Raw genomic sequence first — 26,498 nt, 5'->3', positions numbered from 1 at the left:
TGAGAGCCTCATGCTTGAGCAATTTAATCATCATTCGTCTTAGTGCAGACTATCCACTGAGGGAGCTGTAAATAAATTACTACAATCCAAGCAAATGTAAAATGCGTTTTGTCCTCCACTGAATCACACGAGCATTCCAAGATTCCTGTTGTCCAATAAATAGCATATCGATTGTTTACAATAATACTGCCTCTGTGGTAAAACCAATCCTTCCGACGGCAACAGAAATACATGGATGTGAGGGGGGTGATAATGTGATGCACTAGTCCCCCTAGTGGTGTAAGGAGAGAATGCAACCACGCTACAATCAGCCACTATCAGCTCAATTGTCCTTACTAATGCACCATAAGCAACCACAGTAGTAAACACAACAAATGCTGCTCTACCAGACACAGTGATCAAAAGCACGTCAGCTACAATCAGTTCAAGTTAGCTCCTGTTAAACGTCCAGTGTATGAAATTTTCAGTCTGTAAGCACCACGTTAAATGTTCAAATGAGTGCAAATGAGACGGAAGGTTCCGGAAAAAAAAAAGAGAGCCCAGTTCCAGTGAGGGCCCCGGTAGGGAGACGGCTGCGGATGCTCCAGCTGGCAGCTGGAGTCGGTGCTGATGTGGCGTGGGTCGGTAGCATCAGAGCTGGCTATCAGCTAGAGATGGAGATTTATGCGTAGGAGAGCTGTGCGGGGCTGCCTGTCACGCAGAGAGAAGCACCATCAATCCAGTTAAGGGCACACCAGGACTCATGCTGACAGACGCGTGCTCTTAAGAGCCTCCAGAGACACACACACACACACACACACACACACATATAAAAAAACATGCACCCAAACTCACGCATACATACGTACATGTGTGCGCAGTGACACACACACACACACACGCACACACACACACACACACACACACACATTCCTTTACTGTCTGCCATGTCATTTTCATTTGACGATCCCCGCTGTGGGCTGTAAGAGGGCACGTGCCTGTGTGTCTGTCAGTGTGTGCGTGTACGTGTGTGTGTGTGTGCCTGTGTGTGTGTGTGTATGTGTGTGCTGCGGACCTCGTGACAGCTACTCCATCCTCTGCAAGAAAATGGCCTTGGGTTGCCGTAGCTACCAGCAGCTGCAGATCAAACACATAACCGGAGTGCACCACTCTAGTCCTCCTTCAGCACTTCAAAACACACACACACACACACACACAACCTCAACAGTCTTTACGCTGAAGTGTGTGTGTGTGTGTGTGGTGAGACAATGAGCATCTCACTGTGTGTGTGTGGGTTCGAGCGTAACAGTGTCCATCTGTGTGTGTGCGTAACACCCACACTTAGGGGTCTCTCTCTCTGTGTGTGTGTGTGTGTGTGTGTGTGTGTGTGTGCGCACACAACAGCGTCCATCTCTACTGCCCCCAGCTAGCGGTAGGGGAAGGTGGGCGACGCCACCATGGCGGGCAGCACTGCCAGGTAGTTGGAGGGCACGTAGCCCTTGTGCCCGTGCGCCTCCACCAGGCTCCACTCGGCGTTGCCGCGCTTGTCGTGCGGCTCCAGCACCCGCACCGGCTCGCCCTGGCGCAGGGACACCTCGCGGCTGCCGCTCGCCGTGAAGTCGTACCCCGCGTACACCTGCAGGGGGAGACAGAGAGGTGGGAATCATTGAAGAGGATTCACCTGTTCAGGACATTTCATGTGTACTTCAGGTATGCTCACACATATCCACCCACCCCCCCCCCCCCCCACCACACACGCACGCAAAAGGTTATGTTCATTGACCTTTCTGCACACAAATAAAATCACAACCCTCCTTGTCACTGTCCAATGGGCTGAGTCAAGCTGTCAATCACTCTAACTATTTGTCCATCTGGAGCTTTTAACCAGAGAGTCCTGCCACATCCTACGCATCTTATCTATCACACACACACACACACACACACACACACACACACACACACACACACACACACACACACACACACACACACACACACACACACACACACACACACACACACACACACACACACACACACACACACACACACACACACACACACACACACACACACACACACACACACACACACAGAGCCAGTTCAGAGTTAGGTCAGACGAGCCATGAAGGCCCGAAAGCTGCTCCAGTCAGCAGGTCTCTGAGCAGCGTTGGTTGTGGGGTATGCCCTTCTCAAAACACTGCAGCTCACACAAACACACACACTGCTGGTTGTGGGGTATGCCCTTCTCAATACACTGCAGCACACACACACAGAGTTGGTTGTGGGATATGCGCTTCCCAAAGTGCTGCAGCACACACACACACACACACACACACTAGTTGTGGGGTTGTGGCCCTTCTCAAAGCACTGCAGGGGCCCACTGGTGCATCTGTTCCCATTAATAAGGCCATGCACACAGCAGCATCAGAGAGCCTCAGAGAAGCTCACCCTCCCTCTTCTCTCTCTCTCTCTCTCTCTCTCTCTCTCTCTCTCTCTCTCTCTCTCTCTCTCTCTCTCTCTCTCTCTCTCTCTCTCTCTCTCTCTACACACACACACACACACACACACACCAAAATGCATGAACACGTGCACAGACACACGCAAAAACACACACACATTGTCTAGTGGCTCACTGGTTCCATTAGTAGAGGAGAGTAACAACAGCACATATGCGCATGTGACAATCCCTACTCCGGGAGAGCAGCCCTATTGCACCATCTGGTGGTTACCACTGGTAATGCAACATAGTCACTCCCTCATGTTAACCGTATAACACCACACAGAAACACTAATTAATAACCACTGAGGTTAGTAACACAAACACACACACAAACATACACACACACACACACACACACACGCACGCACACACACACACACAGACACACACACACACACACACATGCCTGAAAACTCTGATTAGTGGGCTCGCAGTGGCTTTGGAGCAGTTAGCATATTAATACCGAAAGGTCAAGCAGCAGCATCTGTCACACTTTCCAATCACAACTCCATTAGAACACAGAACATGTCTGGAGAGAGGTAGCACCATGTCCATCTGTAATAGGCTTGGCCACACACGGGCACGGACACACACACACACACACACACACACACACACACACACAGAAAGCTGGCAGGTGGTATTTGACATGAGGGAATAATAAATTAGTAGAAGCCTTTCTGAATACTAACAGCAGCCAAGGAGGAGAAGCTGGTCTCTTCCATTCTACTGTCAATCAACCACACACACAAAAACAGACAGAAACACACACAAGCACACAATACTTACACACATACACACACACACACACACACTCTCTCTCACACACACACACACACACACACACTCTCTCACACACACACACACAGACACACACAAATTCATGCTGAGGTGCTCATAGCTGATGCCAGGGCATCAATCCTCTGAGAGTACAGCTCCACTGACAGATTAATCAGAGAGGATTAAAACACTCCGTCTCTCCTCCTGCCCCGAAGCACACGCACACACACACACACACACACACACACACACACACACACACACACACACACACAATACCCATAAACACACACACACACACACACACACACACACACACCATACCCATGAACACACACACACACACACACACACACACCATACCCATAAAAACACAAACACACACACACACACACAATACCCATATAGACACACACCGTACCCATGAACCCCCGTTGCCTCACCTGGTAGCTGGGCATTGCTATGGAGAAGCCTGGGGAGGGCGGGGCGGCGGTGTACGACGAGTGCCTGCGTGCCACCGGGTTCGGTAGGGTGGCCGACAGGTATTGCGACGGTGCCGGCGACGGAGGAGGGGTCTCCTGGGCACCGGGGTGGTAGCGCGTCAGTTTAGAGGCGGGCAAGTACCCCCGCGGACCTGAGGGAACACAAGGATTGGGAGATTAGGATTAAAGTACGTTAAAGAGCAGCAAACGCCACCAAACCCCAACACTTGGGTCAGTAAAGCGCTGTCAAGTCTGTGTTTTGCTGGCATTTGTTGGATGGAGCTGCTCAGGGTTCACATGTCCAAAGTCAGCCCGTCTTTTCAATTACTGAAGGCTCTTGTGGACGGACGAAAATAATAAGAAAAAAAAACGGCAAAAGTGCGTACTCGATGTCCCGCAACACACTGCACTGTCTCTGTAGATGGCAGCCATCCATGTTTGTGAAAGCAGTTGGCCACGTGTGCTTGGGCAAAGAGTGGGCACAAGTGTTTAAGCAAAGAGTAAGAGGGCATTATTGTGGCACAAAGCCACTGGGGCAGGATGCTCCTCTAGTTCTTTAAGTGAACCAAGAACTAAATGCAAACCAGGGAAACGTGAAAAAGGCAGTACCAACAGTCACCACTATGTGTCTCCCCTGACATGGCTCTTGAAGTCATGTATCTTTTCTAGAGGGTCAGGATTTGGGCTTCAGCCAGTTAGCATCAGCCAGTTAGCATCATGGTTGGCCGCCATCATCTTTAAAAAAAAAAATGGTGCCCAACATGTCTCACTTCCTGCCACCAACACACGCTTATGACACAAATACACTCTTATGACACCAACACACTCTTATGACACAAATACACTCTTAAGGCACACAACACACGCTTACGACACAAACACACTCTTATAAGATCTCATAAGGCACATTCACACACTGTCTCGCCTCTGAGGCTTAAGACAGAGACTTGTTTTCACTGGTGTCAACCCCTGGTTTTTAGAAAGTGTGTTGCAGAAAGATGCTCTTTTAAATTACACTTCAGCTCGTCTTCTCTGATGTAAATCGGCGTGTATGACTGTATTTCTGAATCTGGAAATGTAGCACCAGAATACTAAGCCAATAACCATTAAGTACATAAACAACTTCCTGTGTATTCAGGAGCAGTTTTCTTTATAGGGGGAGTTGGTATATTTGCAGTAGTGGATCATGGATCATGTCATAGCAGCAATAAAATAAGAGTCATTCGAATGCTGTTCGTCCCCTTATCTCTCCTTAAAGCTGACAGTGGATCAGGAATCCAACTTCCTCTTTCCTTGGACTATTCTGTCATTAGGTCACAGTCAGGTGGCTCTAGTCAGGGCGGTGCACAGACACTAATACAGACAGATATATCATAGATAGAGAAGGAAGAATGAACAGTAAGACAGACACAAGAAAGATACATACAGAGACAGACACAGACACATACCATAGATACAGTAGATACATGAGGAGAAACAAAGAGGACAGAAGAGAAATGGGGCATAGAGAAACTGAAACAGACGGGGTGAGAAAGAGAGAGAGACAGAGAAAGAGAGAGAGAGGGAGAGAGAGAGAGAGAGAAAGAGAGAGAGAGAGAGAGAGTTTCCTTCAATGTTGTCATTTCTGTTGTACAAATTGGTAAAGTGTTTTCTTTTGTGCTTGGGCAACACTGTACCCACAGTCATACTAATAAAGCAACATTGAATTGAATTGGGAGAGAGAAGGAGAGAGAGAGAGAGAGAGAGAGAGAGAGAGAGAGAGGGCTACAGAACAGTGTTACCTCCAGCATCCACAAGCCAGCGGCGGCGATCTCCACGAGTGTCCATCTCGCTCACCACGCCAACCAGCTCGCCCTTGCCGAGGGTCAGGTCAAGGTCACGTGCGCCCACCACTGGACCGGTCAGCTGGTAGATCTTATCCCGTGCGTGCCGACCCAACAGCGCCGTTAGCCGCTTCTGATTTGGACTGCTGAGGGGCTGAGAGAGGACACACACACACACTTAGAGTATGCTAATCACATTATCATTGCCAACATAGGAGAGACATTTTTGCATGGATGAACTCTCTGATGACCAGAGGTGGAAGAGTCCAGCTTCAGAGAGTAAAAATCCAACCATGTATTGGTTCTACCTGTGCACTTAACACAGCTGATCTCACTAATTAGCTGCTCTTATAGTGCCTTCATGCCACATCAGATTTTCGGAAATTCTGACCTCCGATAGCGGAAAAATGACTTGAACGCAAAGTCAGGTTGGATTTTTGTGCCCAGAGGTATCCGACTTTACGTCACCATCATATTCTCCAACCATGATGGCCTCCCTAGCAACAATACAAGAGGTGAATTTCACTGTCGCTACAAATAGACAAGGTAATTTGTCACTAAATTAAAAACACAGATAGATACACTCGCCCGAAACATTTTCCTTCTTGCTCAACCATAGTAAGCAGTTGTAATAACTTATTGATGTTTTTCCTGTATTTATTTTCCAAACTGATCTCATGAACACACCTTTGTCGGAGGTCGGTACTTTTAAAGGCGGGTCCTCCGAGTTCACGAACGTCATGAAGGCTGTATTACTGGCTGAAGAGTTGCACTAATTAGAATCAGCTGGTTTAAGTGAATGCTTGGCACAGATATGTGGTGGGACTTTTACTTTCTGAAGTTGGACTCATCCACCTCTGATGAAGACATCATTCATCATTTGCCCTGACACTGCACACTAGCGTGGAAGAGAATTCCGTATCATATCTACTTCATCGGAGTGTGATCACAGCGCCAGATGTCTCATATATGACTGCTCTGCTCTAACTTACAGTCAGGTTCCCCCGAGGCTTCAGAGAAGAAATGTTATCACATTCATACTCATGTGAAACAATTGGCTTCGCGTTTGTCCGCATTCTCTAGTCTGTTTGCTTTCGAATTCTTTTTGGTTTCCATCTCTGACTTCTGCCCAGTCTTGTTCACTTCCTTGGGATTTAAGCCCTATTATCCAGTTGCTGTTTGTACTGTATATACCTTCTCAAATGACCAGTTAAACCGATAACAACTAACTTCTAAAACACCTGTTTATCCTGCCAATGCCAGCATATAATTTCCGTGTTTACTGTGGTCTGAAATCTCAAGTTGTTTGTCTGCTAAACAGAACAAAATTAGCGACTAAAAAAATGGTGTGTAATTACTGAACTGTTGCTGTAAAGCGTGATTTGAAGTACGGTAAAAGGACGGGTCGTATGAGAGGCTGGCCAGAGCTGAGGCTTTCAGAGTCAGTGAACTATGGAGCATTGCCTTCACCGACGGGCTAGGAAATGAATGGCTACCCTTGAGCCAGGTCACACATCTTCTTGTTGCTATGTTGGCTGTGCTGTCGTTGTGCACTCATAACATACACAAACACGCACACGCACGCACATACAGATGCAGTACCCACGCACACACACACACACATACTTTTCAAAACTGACTGCTGAAGGCCAGTGTGGCGATCCATCAGCTCAGTTTAAAAACTAATTTCTGCAACAGTCCCAGCATTCAGTCACAGTATATTTGGCCCGGTGGAGGGACCGAGTCCAAGCCCCATGACGGTAGAGACAGATAACTGGAGGTGAAGGAGTGTATTAAGAAAGCTATAATATTCACCACCACCACCACATCCTTGGAGCAAAGACAAACACATTGGCTCTCATGAATACATCTGTGTGTCAAGTGTGTGTCTGTTTGTGTCTGAGTGTGTGTGCGTATTTTCCTTGCCCATGGAAATATTCCTAGCAACAAACAAGTCCCCACCCAGCAGCAGATAATAGTCCGTTGTGTGTAAGCGGCTATATGTGTGTGTGCGCGTGTGGGTGGGTGAATGAATGTGTGCGTGTGTGTATATATGGGTGTGTGTGTGTGTGTGTGTGTCAGAGAGACTGTGAATCAGTGTGTGTGTGTGTGTGTGTGTGTGTGTGTGTGTGTGTGTGTGACTGTGAATCAGTGTGTGTGTGTGTGTGTGTGTATGTGTGTGTGAGACTGTGAATCAGTGTTTGTGTGTGTGTTTGTGTGTGTGTGTGTGTGTGTGTGTGTGACTGAATCAGTGTGTGTGTGTGTGTGTGTGTGTGTGTCTGTGAATCAGTGTGTGTGTGTGTGTGTGTGTGTGTGTGTGTGTGTGTGTGTGTGTGTGTGTGTGGACAGACCTGGACAATAGGAGCATTGAGCTCGTCCTGGACGCTCTGACACAGACTCTCCAGACTCCGCCCTGCCTCCAGAACCGAGCTCTCAGCCCACTTCCAGAACTCTCCGGAATCCATCCAGCTGTGTGGGAGCTAGAGGGCAGAGAGAGAGAGAGAGAGAGAGAGAGAGAGAGAGAGAGAGAGAGAGAGAGAGAGACAGAGCGAGAGAGCGAGAGAGCGAGAGAGAGAGAGAGAGAGAGAGAGAGAGAGAGAGACAGAGCGAGAGAGCGAGAGAGAGAGAGACAGAGAACGAGAGAAAGACAGAGATAGAGAGAGAGAGCGAGAGAGAGAAGGAGAAAGAGAGAGAGAGAGAAAGAGATAAAGAGAGAATGAGCGGGAGAAACAGAAAAGAGAGAGTTAGTTTAACACCAGTCCAACTAAATGACACGATAGACATCATCTGAGTCAGCTCCACAAATGTCATGACTTCACGGTTTAATGCTTTAATGGCATAATGGCTATTTTGCCATATATATATATTTCAAGCACCGTCGGAGAGGATAAGCCAAGTGTCAGCAGCCTTCCCAGCACACTGCTGCCCATGTGTCTTTCCAGTCAGTGGGGAGATTTGTCACATTTCAAATCATTTCTGAAAAATGTTATTCTCAGAGTTGCCCTCTATTTTTACCCCGACCCTATTTACCACATTTCCACCACGGAGCACAGCGCCTATTCTGCTGACCATTACTGAAAAGGCACTGCAGCTCTCCAGCTTGGTCTCTGATCCCTTGACCCTTGTACCTGCTGTGTGTGTGTTTGTGTATGTGTGTGTTTGTGTATGTGTGTGTTGTGTGTGCGCATGTTGTGTGTGTGCATGTTGTGTGCGCGTTTGTACATTTCCTTCCCTGATCCTGCAACATTGCTGTGCAAAAGCGATCGTGAGTTCTGGTGTTTTGTTTTGTGTGACAGGCTGCCCAGCATGGCCAGTAATTGTGCACGTGTGTGCGTGTGTGCGTGTGTGCGTGTGTGTGTGTGTGTGTGTGTGTGTGTGTGTGAATTAGCGCGTGTGTGTGTGTGTGCGTGTATATGTGTGCGTGTATACCAGTATGTGTGTGTGAATGTGTGAGAGTGAGCATACCTGTATATGTGTGTGTGTGTGTGTGTGTGTGTGTGTGTGTGTACCTGTTGTGTGAAGCTGTTGCGAGCTGCTCCATGTCAGTGGCCAGGTCACGCTACAGTGTGTGTGTATATATGTGTGTGTGTGTGTGTGTGTGTGTGTGTGTGTGTGTGTGTGTGTGTGTGTGTGTGTGTGTGTGTGTAGCTGCTGTGTGAAGCTGTTGGCGAGCTGCTCCATGTCGGTGGCCAGGTCACGCTGCAGTGTGTGTATATGTGTGTGTGTGTGTGTGTGTGTGTGTGTGTGTGTACCTGCTGTGTGAAGCTGTTGGCGAGCTGCTCCATGTCGGTGGCCAGGTCACGCTGCAGTGTGTGTATATGTGTGTGTGTGTGTGTGTGTGTGTGTGTGTGTGTGTGTGTGTGTGTGTGTGTGTGTGTGTGTACCTGCTGTGTGAAGCTGTTGGCGAGCTGCTCCATGTCGGTGGCCAGGTCTCCCAGCAGGCAGGACAGGTTGCCCAGCGTGGCCAGCAGCAGCTGCATGGCGCTGGAGTTGAAGCGGGGCAGCTCGTCCAGGAGCAGCGCGTGGATGGTGCGGTACGTGTTGACCACCGCCTGCTCCTCGTAGCTCAGCGCGCTCTTCTCCTCCAGGACCTCGTAGTCCAGCAGCTTGTCCCGACGCTTGCGGATCAGGTTCCGAGGACCGGCCAGAAGCTCGCGCAGCGAGCCCAGCGGCTTGAAGACCAGAGACTGCAGACGCCGCTCCTGGACACCACGGAGAGGCACAAGCGTGGTGTTAACGACGTCGAAGAGCTCCGCAAGTTAACGCAACACTAAAGCACCTTTGAACGCACGCACATTTATCGATAACGATGACGACGAACAATGACGATGACAAATTTGCAGTTTCTCATGTCTCATTCCCTCGAACTACAGATCCGCTACCCGATCTGGTAAATGTACATAGTGTGGTTATAGCCGACAGTTTTTACAGTGTACTCAAAGAATGGGCAGCTAGTGGTCATGAGGAGATGATTACTGAATGTGACAAAAAATTGTATGGGCTTGAAATTGTGTGCGATTGCTGATTGCACCTCTAGCGAACTCTCGAGCTGAGACTGGTAGAATTGGAGGCATTTAAGCCCATGACGAAACTGACTCATCAACATGAACACAGCTAGTATGTGCATCCAGTAGCCCTCATAAACACTCATAATCTCTGTCGCTTTGTAGCCGTGTCATGCTATCAGCAGACACCACGGCAACAGCAGTATTCCAGCCGTCATGACGATTACTGATAATGTTGACATGACCCTGCTGTTGAACAGGAACTAAAGGTTACTATGGGATATATTTATGAGATGGATATGTTAGTCATATGACACAGATACTGTAGGCCTTTTCCACTGAGAACCGGCTCCGTTCTGGTTCACGAACCAACATTTGAACAGTTAGGAGCATTTCCACCACGGCACTGGTTCAACACCGGGTTCGTTGTCGGTGGAAAAACGCTAAGAGAGAGTGGAGATGATATCTAGCGCCATCACTGTCAAATGTTGTTGGATCGGAGGTGTGTTTGTGGAGTGAGCGGTGTGGACTCACAAACTCTGGGTAGATCCACTGGCGCAGTGCCACGGCGATCTCACGTGAGAACAGCGCTCCCTTGTCCGCCTCCATGTCCAAATCGTGGTCCTCAGGACGACAACTCTGCAACCTCTGGACACACACACACAAACACACACACACAGGAGAAAAGACGGCAAGTATCACTGCACAACGTCTTTCACACTCTCTCCTCTGGACACAGCACTGGCTGTCTGTAAAACAGTCGTGACCACAATGGTCTTTATTTTTGAATAGAGGAAATGCCACCAAAAGAAGGATATGAATGAGCTTGGAGACTTCAACAATGTAATTACTATAAAGTACTGTGGCACATTTTCCAACATCCTCTAGTGAATAGTGAGTTGTTTTTCCTGTCCTGCATAGGAAGCCCAGGGCCAGCCAGAGCTCCTGCTGAGTGTGGGGGGATTGTAAAGTTGATCTGCTAAAACTTTGCCTCTTACACTCAAAAGCAAAAAAGAGGATTAAGTAAGTAAGTCAGCTCTATCCTCTTATAGCCTAGAACAGCCATATTCCCCAGATTCCAAAATCCACTCTGTTCTATTCTACTCTATTCTATTCAGTTACAAATGACAAGGCAAGTAGCATCTCAATGCAATGCACTGTATGGCTGTAAGGAGCAGACAGACAACAATTAAACTCAGAACCCAGGAAGTCGTCTGAACAATGAGATAAGAACAGAGGACACACACCCAGAACAGCTGTCATACTGGACTTTGAGTGTTGGTCTGCTGGCTGCCCACCCCATTAAGACAAATAAGGCGTAATGACCCAATCTCACCTGTAGGTGGCTCAGGTACGCCTCCAGGTTTTCATGCAGCTCGGAAACACCTTTCTCAATGACAAAGAAATAAGCTACTAATGTGTCAAATTCCTCATCCTTGGCCTGAAACAGACACAAAAATAACAACAACAACATCATTACTACCAATACCTCTGGGACTGAATATTTCATTAAGGAAACTATAATGGCTAAGGACTGGCTGCATCATTACGAAGTGGTGCAGACAGCAATGCCTCCCTGTGGTGTCCTTACAGACTGTAATCTAGCTGGCCGTGTTCCAGGTAAATAAATCATAAAAGCAGGCTGCACTCACAATAGCTGCCAGCTGAGCAGTTGTTCTTCAGGATAGGTAGGATAGATCAACAGCGATTTTGCACGTAAATGTTTCACTTGAACCACACAAATCAGGTTTTGAGTATCTACATCTATCCATATCCATATGTGTCCAAAATAATCTTTTTCTGGGTCCGAAAATGATGGTGTAAAATTCCATACCTGCTCTGAACTATTAGTGTGTATGTCTTTTGCAATCACAAATGGGCTGTGTTTACTTTGTGTGTGAGTGTATGTTGAAATATGTGAGTGTACAGTATGACATAGAACTTGCTAGGAAGTAGGACTGCTCCAGACCAAAGAGTGGCTTGTGAGCTCAGACCGGCTGAGAGACCTAGATTGATAAGGCTCATAAACCATGCAGGAGTCCTCTATCCCTACGGTAACCATTCTAGAGCTTAATCATTAACACATTAGTAGTACACAGTAGTACCTGTGGCACCATGCCCGTCTCGTGCTTGAGGAACTGGCTGAGGCGCGCCGTCTTCTTGGCGATGCTGTGTCCACTCAGGCGATTGATTTTGTCCCGGATGGTCAAGGTCTCTGTCCGCTTGTACTTATCAGCTGAAACAGGCCCCAGTTAGAGGAGTCAGAACAGTCACCCAAGGTTATCCTTACACACAGGTAAGTTGATTATTTGTCATTGTAAAACCTAGTCAGGCCGGCAGGAAGGCAGGCAGGTACATACTGTACCATAGCAAAGTCACCCCCCCTCCCTCCTCACACACACTAATGTATGTACCTGAAGTAAGCTGATGTCAAACAATTTGACATTGTAAAACCTAGTCAGGTAGTCAGGCAGGCAGAAACACACCACAGCAAAGTCCTCCCCACACACACACTACTGCATGTACCTAAGTAAGTTGATGTCAAATGATTTGACACTTGTAAAACCGAACACATTACAATCCGATCCAAATCTGTTACATTCTCCTTTTAATGATCTATCCCTTTAGAGAGATCCTGAAATCCTCAAGCAATTAACGGCTACTTAAAATGAGACACGGTGTCCACAGCTCCCTGGTGAGACTGTTTAATCAGCGCAGTGTGAAGACTGAAGAGAGGCACCTCGTCATTAGCACCCCACACAGCTCTCAGTTACTACGGACTGACCACACCGGACCAACACCTCTCTCCATCGCTACGGACTGACCACACCAGACCAGCATAGCTATCCATTGACTGACCACACGGGACCTCTGTTACGACCCCCATACACACCCATCTGCTCATGAGGGGCCTGTAGCAGAGCCATCCTCCTGTCGTAATGTTTCCAACAACCCAACTCATCTGTCCCATGACAGTCTAATCTCAGTTCACGTTCCCTATTAGTGGGCGAACAATCCAACCCTTGCTTAATTCCGCTTCACAATGACAGGAAGAGCCAACATCAAAGGGTCAAAAAGTGGCGTCGATATTAACGCTTGGCTGCCACAAGCCAATTATACCTGTGGTGACTTTTCTGACACCTAACATACACCTCCATCCATCTCCTTCCTCTAACCTCCTCCTTCTAATTCCTTTAACACTTTCTCCTAAATGAATAAATGTAAATGTAAATGTAGCCATCCCTCCATTACGGTTCCATCTGACACTCCCAACTCCCTCACCTCAACCCCCCCTCGGCCCCCCACTCACCCACTTCCCGGAAGCGCTTGTACTCGTTGATGCGGCAGTTGAGCTGCACGGCGATGTGCGCGGCCTGGGTGAGGGTCTCGTAGGCCGGGTGCGAGGGCTCCGTGTGCTTCTGGATGGTCTGCAGCAGGAGCGGGTAGCGGGCGATGCGCTGGACCGGCATCACCAGGAAGAACGTCAGGTTGGACGCGTTGATCTCAGGCCTGAGGAGACAAGAAGGAGGGTTTAGACAGGCGGGACAAAGTGCAAAGGTAAAAAAATCTAAATATCGCAGCTATTGCTGTGATACAGAGTCTGAAAATGTGGAAATGACATACATATTGTTCAATACTGCAATGTAAACATTATATATAATGTAATGTCTATAATTTGGCTAAAACATTAATTACCAATGTCTATAATTTGGCTAAATCATTAATTACCAATGTCTATAATTTGGCTGAACCATAAATAACCACACATGTTCAGAGTTAATTAATCAAATCTTTAAGGAAATTTTTTCACAGTGTTCTTGGCAGGAGTGCTTTCTGAGCTTTTCCTGCTACTCCTGAAGGCTACTCTTCCATTCCAGAGTGTGTCCCTCCTGGAGCAGGCTGATAAAGTGACCTGTGCTTGACTGTGAGGAGGGCGAGAGGGCAGCGGAAAGGAGGGGTGGACTGAGCGGCCGCTAGTGCCCACAGCTCAGTGTGATACGGTGGCCTTCATCTGAACCGACACAGCGGCACCGTGCCAGGGTGGAGGACCACAGAGGTGAGGGGACACACATATCTGTAGGGGAGTCAGTTCTGCCACACAGACACACAGGTCTGTAGAGGAGTCAGTTCTCACACAGGTCTGTAGTGGAGTCAGTTCTCACACAGGTCTGTAGTGGAGTCAGTTCTCACACAGACACACAAGTCTGTAGAGGAGCCAGTTCTGCCACACAGAGACCTATTTTTTACAGTCTATGACAGAGACACAGGTCTGTATGGAGTCAGTTCCCAAACAGAGACACAGGTCTGTAGTGTGGAGTCAGTTCTCACACACAGATACACACAGGTCTGTGCTGATTCTGAAGTCAGTTTTAACACTAAGACTGACAGCTCTGTGCTGTAATCAAGTCTGACACAGACACACACGTTCACACTTACGACGTCCTGCTATGGGCGAAACTAACCTCTGTAGCACCCTGCACTGTCAAACCACCATCCCCTCTTTGTGTCTCTGTGTATCTCTCTCTCTCGTTCTGTGTCTCTTTCTCTCTCGTTCTCTCTCTCTCTCTCTCTTTTATGTGGAGAGCCACAGGCCTGGCTGGCTGTCTCTGCTGCTTGGCGCGTTCATTTTGTACTCGGAGAAAAGCTTTCGCGTGACATTTTCACTTGGTTGTGCTTGGCGAGGCCGGTAAGCCACAGTCTGCTGTGCAGCAGATGAGTGCGGGAGATTAGAGGAGAGGGGGATAGAGAGGTGATGAAAGACGAGTGAAACTGGGCCAGTGAGGTTCCCCCGAGGCTGCTCTGCCTCTTCTAAAACACGCACGCACGCACACACACACACACTTAGCTCTCATGTTGAGGAAAGCTGTGACAAGATGTGAGTGCTTCTAATTACACTGTGTGCATGCACATTTGTGTGTGTGTTGTCATAAGAGATCTCTGACCAATAAATCCTGTTGGTCTGCCTCAAGCTGGTCATACTTAAACACACACACACACACACACACACACACACACACACACACACACACACACACACACACACACACACACACACACACACACACACACACACACACACACACACACACACACACACACACACACACACACACACACACACACACACACACACACACACACACACACACACACACACACACACACACACACACACACACACACACACACACACACACACACACACACACACACACACACACACACACACACACACACACACACACACACACACACACACACACACACACACACACACACACACACACACACACACACACACACACACACACACACACACACACACACACACACACACACACACAACCGTGACCTTAAACAGACGGATGAATATGATCTGATGATATGAGGGAGAGAATTCTGACCGGAGAAGCATTTTCATTGATCTGAGAAACAGAAAGTGTTCCACGACAGAAGTGCAGAGACTTTTTGAGTGTTCTACGACAGAAGTGCAGACACTCTTGAGTGTTCTATGACTGAAAGCCAGAGACTTTTGAGTGCTCTACGACAGAAGTGCAGACACTTTTGAGTGCTCTACCACTAAAGGGCAAAGACTTCGGAGTGTTCTCTGACCAAGAATGGGACAGTTCTGAGCAAAGATGATAGAGCGCTACGCGCTAGAATCTTTGGTTCTGAGTGTTCTCGGTGTTCTACGAGACAGTTCTGACTGCTGAGACAGAGACGGGCAAGAGTTCTGAGCGTGCCGAGAGAGGGAGAGTAGTGGGTATCGTTTGGCAGCGCTAAAGAGCGAACGAGCAGACGCAGAGACGAGCGTGCAGACGAACAGACGCGGACGTACGCCGAGGTCTTGACCACGTTGACCATCTCTGCCCACTGGGTCTCCCTCTGCTTGTAGCTGTTCTCCAGCGCTGTGATGTTGCTGTAGTTGGCCAGGTACTCCTTATACGCCATCTCTATGTCCCGCGACAGGCTCAGGAAAGAGTCACCTAGAGCACACACACACACACACGCACACACACAGACACACGCACATGCGCGCGCACACACACAAGAGCAAACAGATGAGCAGTCTTTTCAAACACATAAGTAAACACTGAACTGCTGTAAGTGGATGATCGGTGACAGATTCACTCAATAGAGGCGTTACAGTACCCATAGTCATTAGGAGAGTGGGTAAAGACACTTCAACCACAGCAGGAAGCAGGGAGAGAAGAAAACTTAAATAAACATGTCCTAGAAATGACATTTAAGAACTGACAAACTGTCTGGGAAAACACACACACACACACACACACACACAATGGTGAAAGCAAACACCCAAATGTGTGTCAGGCAGCAAGACTGAGATACTTGAGAAGTCACACTCATCATGACAATGCAAAGTTGCATTCCAAGTTTGCATTGTCAAGGGCGACTCAGTGTCTCAGACATGTCAATGCAACTCTAAGAGAACACTGTTGCATATCTGTCAGGTTTGTGTACATTCAAATGTACAAAGAATACGCATTAATGTATAACTGATGTTGCTGAGCAACAGATCTTATAAACTCAACCAGTGTGTGATCTTAAAGAATGTGTATGTACTCATTGATTACTGGAACGTGTTAGGAGTGTCAGCAATGTCAAATGTTCCTATTCGTCACACTCCATTGGCCCGAGCATATGGGGAGATAAGCCTATGACCCTGAAACCGGTCATTCTGGCTCGTCCTGCAGTACACACACACACACACCGACATAAACAACACAACGTAGCCAAAATAGTGGCGGACACCAGGACAGTCCAGGGCTGGTTTGGATCAGACTGGTTCTAAGCTATCTGATCTGGACTGGGTTTGTCTGTGCGTGTCTCACTAATGGGCTCCTACAGGAAAAGACCACATCCAGCTGGAAGTCACAGTGGAAGGGTTTTGATCGTCTCATCAAAGGCCACCGCACACCAAACCAAACAAGCGGTCGGATGTCTGATACCGTCTGGCCAGTCGACTGGTTCAGTGTATGCCCAACACCACCTGACCCCCACTAACTAGCTTATGGACGATTCAACAAGTTGAATTGGGGCTGGAGACGTCGGAGAAAATGCTCTAAAGGGCTGTTGTCTAATTGCTTACCGACTATTGTCTCTTGTTACTAAGAAGCACAGTAAAATCACCATATTATATTACCGTTTGATAATGCCGTAAGGAGATAGCTTTACAATCCTGTAACTAGCGTTCTGTTTCTGGATGACTGAATCTAATGTGACAATTTTTTCCACAAAGACCCAGGGCTGACAATGCCACTGTCATTTGCAACATGTTCTCAAACATTCTATATGACGCACTGGGAGGCTTTACGTTCAGGAAATGCTATGGACGTCATTATGACAGCAGTCATGTTGCAAAAGATGCCGTGTTCTATGGTTCTAAGAATGGACACCACTGCTTTGCAGCATTCTGTTGGTCTAAGAGAGAACCCTGTTGAATGGTGTAGCATGATTTGGTGTAGTATGGTGTTGTGCAGTGCGGTGTAGTGTAGTATGGTGCAGTGTGGTACTGTATAGTGTGGTATGGTGTAGGGTGGTGTAGTATGGTGCAGTATGGTGTGATGTAGTATGGTGTAGTGTAGTGTAGTGTAGTGTAGAGTGTAGTGTGGTGTGGTGTAGGATGGTGTAGTGTAGTGTAGTGTAGTGTAGAGTGTAGTGTGGTGTGGTGTAGGATGGTGTAGTGTAGTGTAGTATGGTGTAGTATGGTGTAGTATGGTGTAGTATGGTGCAGTGTGGTGTGGTGTAGTATAGTGTAGTGTGGTGTGGTGTAGTGTAGTGTAGTGTAGCGTAGTGGGCATTGTGTGAGGTCACTCACAGAGAAACTGGAGGAAGCCGGGGTCGCTGGGCTGCATCTGCGTCTGGTCCAGCAGACTGAGCAGACGGGCGGACACGTCCATCACCTCGTCTATGTTCTGGAACATTCCATCCAGGTTGGGCAGCGGAGGCTGTGGCCAGGAAAAAACAAACAAAACAGAACAAAAAAAGACTCTTTCAGTCAAAAACTAGATGTGAAGCACACAATCATTGGAGGAGCGTGTGCGTGTGCATGTGTTTATACTGTATATGTGTGTGTGTGTGTGTGTGTATTTATGTATTGAGTGCATGTGTAGCTTATCTAATGCATGATCTTCCTGGTGTTGTTTGAGTGTGCAACAAGAGAGCGTCTGAACCTGTATTTTCTGCAGGTTGTTCCTGATGGTGACAGTGCAGAGCTGCAGGTGCTTGAGGAAGGTTCCCTCTGTGTGTGTGTGTGTGTGTGTGTGTGTGTGTGTAACAAGAGAGAGCGTCTGAACCTGTAATTTCTGCAGGTTGTTCCTGATGGTGACAGTGCAGAGCTGCAGGTGCTTGAGGAAGGTTCCCTCTGTGTGTGTGTGTGTGTGTGTGTGTGTGTGTGTGTGTGTGTGTGTGTGTGTGTGTGTGTGTGTGTGTGTGTAACAAGAGAGAGCGTCTGAACCTGTAATTTCTGCAGGTTGTTCCTGATGGTGACGGTGCAGAGCTGCAGGTGCTTGAGGAAGGTCCTCTCGGTGTGTGTGTGTGTGTGTGTGTGTGTGTGTGTGTGTGTGTGTGTGTGCATATAACAAGAGAGTGCGTCTGAACCTGTATTTTCTGCAGGTTGTTCCTGATGGTGACGGTGCAGAGCTGCAGGTGCTTGAGGAAGGTCCCCTCGGTGTGGATGAGCTCCTCCATGGCCATCAGCTGCCTCTGGGCTGCACGCTCCCGCGCCACCGCCTGCTCCGACGCTAAGCGCTCCTTCTCCTCCGCAGACATCTAATGCACACACACACACACACATGCACACACACACACACACACACACAGACACGCACACAGAGACACGCATGCACAGACACGCACACAGAGACACGCACACACATCAGCGGCTGTTCAGTCTCATCTGAAACATGCAGTCATGATAAATGGAATAAATCTAATGGACTAGTGTTTAAAACCACATTATGCAGGCGTTTGTGTTTTTTTACGTGGTTTAGAAACCACTTTCAATAACTTCCTCAAATCAATTGTGATGTTTGAGGGTCTTGATGGTCAAAGGAGATAAAGTCATTGTTTCCACTAGCTCCCCAGCCTATTCACTATAGGAATATAATGTGGCTAGTAGTTTAGCAACGGAGATGTATTGGTTGTCAGCTGGCTTCCCTATCAATTTCAATCATGATCTCTTTAAGCCTATTTCACATAAGCTCTGAAAATCACTTTTAAAATAATAAATAGATAACATAAAATAATAGATAATCAAAAACCTCCCTTCTACTCTGCACCTAGAAAGCATTCAGTGAATTCTCGTCTCCTCGATTCACTCCTGTTCCTGATAAAAGGAAGAGCCCATGTAATTTCCTTCCCTCCTTCCTGCACTGTATTTGGATATGAGAGATGGGCCAGATGAGATAAGCCCTATTCGGTTGTTAAGTCCGACGTCACGGACCCAGCAGCTATTTTGTGAAAAGACGTTTATTAGCGCAGCCAGACGGGTTTTGCTACTTGTAAACTTTGTCATCACCACCTTCGTTTTAGCGGTTTTAAAACAAAATCGCTAAACTTTAACAAAGTAATCACTGTAGCTATGCAGCCAGATGATATATGAATGGGTAAGGTCCAGGCTTCCGCGAAAAATATAGATTTGATTAGGTTGAGGCAACAAGTCCGTATAAGATGACAATTTTCTTAAAGGCTAGTCAGAATAGCGGAAAATATTTTACTGTCTATGGAGAATAACATGTGAGTTTGAAAGCCGTTGGACCCGGAAAACTATTTATTATCCCATTATTACATCATCACTTAAAAACTGAATGGGAGACACTGGGAGAGAACTCCACAAGGGACAGGGGAGCTGGACTGGCATACAGTAGCCTGAAGAGCTGTGGGTTCAATTCCCTGCATTCCACCTTGTGCCCTTGAGCAAGGCACTTACCACAACCAACCGAGTTGCCCCGGGGACAGTGGGCCTTGTAATATAATTGATATACTCTACTCACAAAAAGTCAGGGATATTCGTCTTGCGGGTGAAATTTGATGGCCTTTGTTTCAATAAATTGCATGCAATAAATAACATGCCCTACATTCATGATTTAATACCACAGCTTGAACTTTTTACGTTTTCCATAAATTTCACCTGAAAGCCAGACATCCCTAACTTTCTGAGTAGTGTCTGTAAGTTGCTTTGGATAAAAGCGTCTGCTAACTGAATTAATGCAAATGTAGGGAGAAATGAGGTTACCTCCTTCTTCTCCTCCTCTTTGGTGGGCTCCTCTTCTTCACCTGTCGCCTCCTCAGGGGGAGGACTCTCGTCTGCTCCTCCGGCCCCCTTCATCTTCTCCTCCTTCTCCTCCTCCTCTTCCTCCTCTCTGCTTCAACTCTTTATACAGGGAGGTGCCTACATACAGGGAGAAAAAGGAGAACAGACAGATCGGTTGATTGGTGTAAAGATGGAGAGGAGAGGGCATGCGAAAGTCATGATAAAGTGAATAGTTTCAATCTGATGGACTAGTATTTAAATCCAAATGCTGTAGGCTTTAATGGTAACAAATGGTTGTGTTGGCAACCACTTTATATAACTTCCTCAAATCAATTGTGATGGTTGACGTCTCGATGGTGAAAGGAGATAAACCCAGAGGCGAGGAGAGGAGAGGGTGCGATGGGTGAGAAGTCAAGAGAAGAGTAACAAAGCAAAGAGACGAGAGGAGAGGAGAAGAGAAATGAAGCGAAGAGAAGAGGGTGTGATGGTTGTGAAGAAGAGAAGAGAGGAGAAGAGAAGAGGGTGTGATGGTTGTGAAGGAGAGAAGAGAGGAGAAGACAAGGGAAGAGAAGAGGGCGTGATGGTTGTGAAGAAGAGAGAAGAAGACACGAGAAGAGGGTGTGATGATTGTGAAGAAGAAAGGAGAAGAAAAGAAAAGAAAAGAGAAGTGGGTGTGATGATTGTGAAGAGGAGAGGAGAGGAGAAAAGACATGAAGCAAAGAGAAGAGGAGAAATGAAAAGAAGACAGGGAACCAAAGAGCAGTGGAGAGGAGGAGAGCTAAGGCCTTGATCACAGCCTCAGCACAGGCCTGGCATTGAGCACTGAGCACTGAGCATTGAGTACTGAGCACTGAACACAGAGCACTGAACACAGAGCACTGAGCAATGAACACTGAGCACTGAGCACTGAGCACTGAGCATTGAGTACTGAGCACTGAACACAGAGCACTGAACACAGAGCACTGAGCAATGAACACTGAGCGCTAAGCACAGAGCACTGAGCATTGAGCTTCCCCATACAAACAGCCCCATGAGCTTAGACCCTGCTGTTCCCAGCCAGCTGCTGACCCAGCAGACGCCAGTGGAACCTCACATGACTGACACGTAAACAAAAACAAAAACACAAAACAAGCGGTGAGTGTGAGTCAGTGAACGCACTAAGAGCGGTCACTAGGCAAGAGCTCGTCTGTGGACAGTGGTGAGTGTGAGTCAGCAAATGCGTTAAGGAGCGGTCATCAGGCAAGAGCTCATCTGTGGAGAGCAAGACTCAACATCCCATGCATTGCATTAATCACAGAGGAACTATTCTTAGGCAGGGCTAAGGTGTGTCTGGCAGTGGCAAGAAGGTGCCACAGCAGAGCTGTCGCGTGGAGAGGAGAGGCATCACTTACTGACAGTGCTAATTAGGAATGATTGGACGTAATTAGAGCCCGAGAATAGCAAACGCGGATAATAACGCAGGTTATTTTCTTCCTTTGGCCTCTCTAATGTCTGTCAGATAATAAACAGCTTACAAAGTCAAAATCTCTACATCAGCAGGTTTCAAACACACACACACGCACACACACACACAGCTGGTGCTGCAGCACAGGGAGACCAAGCCTCTCTTGGCATGCCTGGACATCGTAAAGCAACAGCAGAAAAGCCACAGTTTAAACACACTGTTACCTTTGGATGCTCTGATGGGGATGAAGACAGGGAGAGGGACTCAGGATGACAGAGAGGGAGAGAGAAAGAGAGTAAGAGAGAGAGAAAGAAAGAGACATACACACACAGATGCCTGCTGGGTCGTCCCGTGCTGCACTGCATGTGTTTATGGAGAGGCTGAGAATGCAGCCGCGGACAGAGCCAAAACACCACACACACACGCACACACCCCCAGTCACTCTTGCCAACTTTCTCCTTTAGATGTGAGTAGCACTGCCTCATGTGGCATGGGAGTGTGAGTGTGCGAGTGTGTTTGTGTGAAGAGGACGGTGTGTGTGTGTGTGTGTGTGTGGTGGGTGGGTGCAGGGGGGAGGGGATAAGCCCTCTTCTCTGAATAGGCTGATTGACTGCAGCAGGCAGGGGGGAGGAAGTGACGCCCACTGGGCAGAAACATGATTGGCTGGTGGCAGATCAGGAGCAGGCGGTGGAAGAGTGGGTGGGCACACACACACAAACTTCAAAACACACACACACACACACACAGACTTAATGGTAAAGGGAGAAAGACAACAGGAGTTAGCGTGAACATGAAAATGAACATATGAAAGATAGTTGGGTTGATAGAGAGAGAGAGAGAGAGAGAAACGTTCTCTGTGTGTGTGTGTGTGTGTGTGTGTGTGTGTGTGTGTGTGTGTGTGTGTGTGTGTGTGTGTGTGTGTGTGTGTGTGTGTGTGTGTGTCAGTACGGAGGAAGGAAGGAAGGGTAAACAAAGGAGCTGGAGTTGTGTCCCAACTCCCCCACTGAATGTGTATTGCTCGTCTGAAGGCCACTGGGGTGCTAAAGCCAAAACAACCAGTCGCCTTCCGCACACACACTTTCACACACACTTGCTCTCTCACACCCACACCTACACACATACACACACACACAGGCTGGTGTCAGGAAGCTTCACATGGAGATTGCGAGCACCTATAACCACAAACCCTCAGCCTGAGAAGCATTGAGGGTTATTGACCCAGTAAACGGAAACAGACAAAGGCTGAGCTGTGAGAACACACTGCCTGAGCACTCCCTTGAGCAGCGAGCACATCTGCAGCAGTTCTCTACCTCTCTCTCCTCCTGCAGCTGTGTGCTGCCTGCTCCTCACAGGACAGAGATATGTGAACAATGCGCTTCTGGGAAATCGACACACCTTAAATTCAATTCATCGGAATGAATAGTCAATCTAATCAGACCCATCAGCTGACTGAATGACAGACAAACACAGTGAGGATGATGGCATTTGGTGCTAGATCCAGACACACACACACTAAGCCTGTTTTGTCACCACACGGCTGTCAAATCTGCGTAAGACATCTGAGAAGAACACAGTGTGAACGCAGCTTACTTTTTCTGCAGGCAATGGCCACATAACAGCACACACTAATTCTGACTGAGACATATTAGTCAGGGCCATTAAATAAAACTTCTGTGTCACTGTGACCCTGTAGCCATTTTTGAGGAACAATTGTTATACATGATATTTTGAAAGTTAAATGTCTTCTGAATATGAATCCACTGTACAACACTGAAATAAAGGCCTTTAGGCTATTATATGGATAAAAATAAATAAATAAATTTGACCTACACCTACAACGTTTGATGTAGGTAAGTGCTACCGAAGTGTTTCAGTGTGTGTGTGTGTGTGTGTGTGTGTGGGTTGCCCAGTTTGCCCCCACATGCAGCTTACATAGCCCATTTTTCGCCTTTGCCCGCATTCCTTGATGCTCTGGCAAGCACACACCTTTGCACATCCCCACACCTTGCTACACACCTCAGCACTTGGTGAACATGCACAAAATCCTCATGGGATCTTCAAATGATTGCAAAAGGCTACACACACCAGTTCATCCATCCTCCCCTTTATTTCACAAGATTTCTACCCACGATAGTGCCTCCTCAATTGTGCTTTGAGACAGTAAACATTGAAACACACCATCCACGCACCCAGATCTTGCATAAGACAGACTGAGGGTGTTGCACAGTACAGCGTATGACGGCATCAAAGAATGCCAGCAAGAATCTTTATTCCCCCCTATGGGATTTCTTGCAACATCACCTAAATCCTTTCTACCCACCTAGTGTTGAACCTAAATCCTCTTTACCAACCTAAAGTGTTGATCCCATGGCCCAAGCCCAAGAAGCCAACAGGAGTGAATAGTCAATCTAATCAGACCCATCAGCTGGCTGAATGACAGACACAGTGAGGATGATGGCATTTGGTGCTAGACACACACACACACACACACACACACATACACACACACACACACACACACACACACACACACACACACACACACACACACACACAAGCCTGCTTTGGTCACCACATGCTACAAGGCTGTCCAATCTGCGTAAGACTAGAGATAATATCTGAGAGGAACAGTATGGGTGATGGCATTTGGTGCTAGACACACACACACAAGCCTGTTTTGGTCACCACACACTACACGGCAATCTGCGTAAGACTAGAGATAATATCTGAGAGGAACAGTATGAATGCAGCCTATGTCTGTAGGCAATGGCCACATACCGGCAGACCCTGGTTCTGACTGAGACATAAGCTTCTGACCTGACAGATCCACTCCAGATCCTGGCCATCTCGGTGTCAGTCAGTGCCAGATGTGTTCTATTACCCCTCACTGTGAGCAGCAGTGAGTGAAAGATGCCCTGCTGTTGTGTCAGTTTGGTGAGCTCGAAACAAAAGGAGACCCCTCCCGCTCTGAGGTCCCGACCCGAGCCGACCCATCAACATCACCAAAGTCCAAGGAGGCGTGTCGGTCACGACTGGACAGAATGTTGTGTAACTTATGTAACAAAGGACGAGGAACGCAGCTCGGAGTTCTTTTTCATAAACAAAAATAATGCAAGGAAAGAAGGAAAGCGAAAGTAAATCAAAGTTATGCTGACATGTCAACCCAAACAAACAAATTCATAACCTTCTGCTATGTTCAACAATAAATAAATAATAAGACAACAATAAATTGCAATGTTTCCTGAAAATCAGAACGGTCCTTGCTCAGCATAATAACCCAAAGTCTATTAACTTATTGGAAACAATAACGGGCAATAGGCAAGGACCTACTGAAAATCTGAGATTGACCATGACAAGAGGACATGTTGTGCGGGACAGCCTATGTGACTAAGTTGCCCAGAACAAGTTGTCAACATCAGCTGAAAGTGAGTAGCCTAATATTATGTTAGCTTTACAGTCCTTTCCACAGCCAGACAGCTATAACAGTGAGGTTATTGGCTAATTGTAGTCATAGTCTAAGTTAGACTAACCTACCTACTGTTTCTGTAACGTTATCCACTTTGGACATGTTCAGGCTAGTGCTAGCACTACTCGTAATAACATTAGTGGCGGCAGGTGGCACGCCACTGACCAGACACATTAATTTAATTGCATTTAACTATGACTACAATTGAGATGTAAGTGAAATTAAACAAACGGTAGGTTACATATTGCAAGACAATACGAGCCATTTTTTTACACACTGCATGTTAGCTGAGGCTGGCTAACTCACGTGGACACTGCTTCAATCGTGGACACTGCGTCCAGACAACTGTTGCTCCTGTAAACACAACGGTGGTCTCACACGGACATCTCCTCCTCTTCAATCTTCATGTCTTGATGAAGTGGAAACATTATTTTATCATCATCCTTTGCTTAGGCTACTATCTAGAGCAAGCCAACACCGTAAGTCTACACACGCTTGTCGGTATCAGTAGGCTATTCGGTCAGCAGTCACTGCATTCAGACCGCGGTGTGTGCGGCGCACAGCAATTAGATTCATTGGTTGCTGTGATGACAGCGGGAGCTTAAGTTATTGTAAACTCCAGCATCTGACACATGCTGTCCTGTAAAACCGGTTGTATCAGCTGATCTGACGTTATGACACTTACATTGTGCATTCCACACATCGCTAAAGGAATGGCACACCTTGCAGCATAACGTTGCATGCAACCGAAAGCAGTAGGCCAGCCAGCCGAACTATATTAAGAATGCGTTCCAACAATGCTCAGCTTAGAATGGAATGCGACCCATCTAGATGGCTAAATAGTCTTTAGTAATCGTTGTGATTTATACATAGCCTAGTGATAGGAATAGAAACGCCTATCTGTCATTGGTAATTCGCTAGCTACTGGCAAACTCACGATTGCATCATTACCGTGTTCTCTTCAGACTGTAGTCACTGGAAGACCATTACATCACTTGAGGTGGTGCAGGTGGAAAAATCTCCCCATTGCCTGTGCTCGTCGGATAATCTCAGAGTAAAGATAAACAGAGCCATCTAGTGGCTGGTAGTTTAAGTCGCCAGAGGAGATAGCCTACTGTAGATTCTCCCTCCTATCCAAGATTGCAATGAGTTAATGTTAGACTACTTTGTCAGCGTTAAATCATTGAATCAACATCGCACTGCACCGTTGATTCTACAGAATTTTACACCCTCAATTAAT

The 26,498-nt window shown here is 47.3% G+C and overlaps 2 protein-coding genes across 3 annotated transcripts in view; one reads left to right on the top strand and one right to left on the bottom strand.

Moving 5' to 3' along the window:
- arhgef37 (Rho guanine nucleotide exchange factor (GEF) 37) lies at positions 1 to 26,010 on the bottom strand. Of its 2 annotated transcripts, none has more exons than XM_062548596.1 (14): positions 25,565 to 26,010; positions 20,331 to 20,486; positions 18,695 to 18,865; positions 17,913 to 18,042; positions 15,912 to 16,059; positions 13,383 to 13,582; positions 12,178 to 12,308; positions 11,409 to 11,513; positions 10,607 to 10,720; positions 9,452 to 9,769; positions 7,919 to 8,047; positions 5,526 to 5,721; positions 3,706 to 3,896; positions 1 to 1,615 (listed from the first exon to the last, which is right to left on the bottom strand). In XM_062548596.1, the coding sequence occupies exons 2-14, from the start codon at positions 20,421 to 20,423 to the stop codon at positions 1,406 to 1,408; spliced, it is 2,136 nt and encodes a 711-aa protein (XP_062404580.1). In that variant the 5' UTR covers positions 20,424 to 20,486; positions 25,565 to 26,010; the 3' UTR covers positions 1 to 1,405. The 2 variants fall into 2 exon arrangements, with proteins under 2 accessions (XP_062404580.1, XP_062404581.1); XM_062548597.1 differs by lacking the exon at positions 25,565 to 26,010 and adding an exon at positions 22,017 to 22,193.
- Positions 25,201 to 26,498, top strand: part of slit3 (slit homolog 3 (Drosophila)) — a 261,669-nt gene continuing 260,371 nt past the window's right edge. The window contains exon 1 of the mRNA XM_062548595.1: positions 25,201 to 25,217. The gene's annotated coding sequence lies outside the window, so the exon portion shown is untranslated. The remainder of the gene's footprint in view (positions 25,218 to 26,498) is intronic.

The sequence above is a fragment of the Sardina pilchardus genome, chromosome 11, assembly GCF_963854185.1.
Source record: "Sardina pilchardus chromosome 11, fSarPil1.1, whole genome shotgun sequence".
NCBI classification, from domain to species: domain Eukaryota; kingdom Metazoa; phylum Chordata; class Actinopteri; order Clupeiformes; family Clupeidae; genus Sardina; species Sardina pilchardus.
This window is presented reverse-complemented; position numbering and strand designations above follow the sequence as displayed.

Coding starts and splice junctions, on each gene's coding strand:
- arhgef37 (XM_062548596.1), bottom strand. CDS start 20,423: ATGAAGGGGGCCGGAGGAGCAGACGAGAGTCCTCCCCCTGAGGAGGCG. Junction 11,514..12,177: donor AGACGGGCATGGTGCCACAG/GTACTACTGTGT, acceptor TGTCTGTTTCAG/GCCAAGGATGAGGAATTTGA. Junction 10,721..11,408: donor CGTACCTGAGCCACCTACAG/GTGAGATTGGGT, acceptor GTGTGTGTCCAG/AGGTTGCAGAGTTGTCGTCC.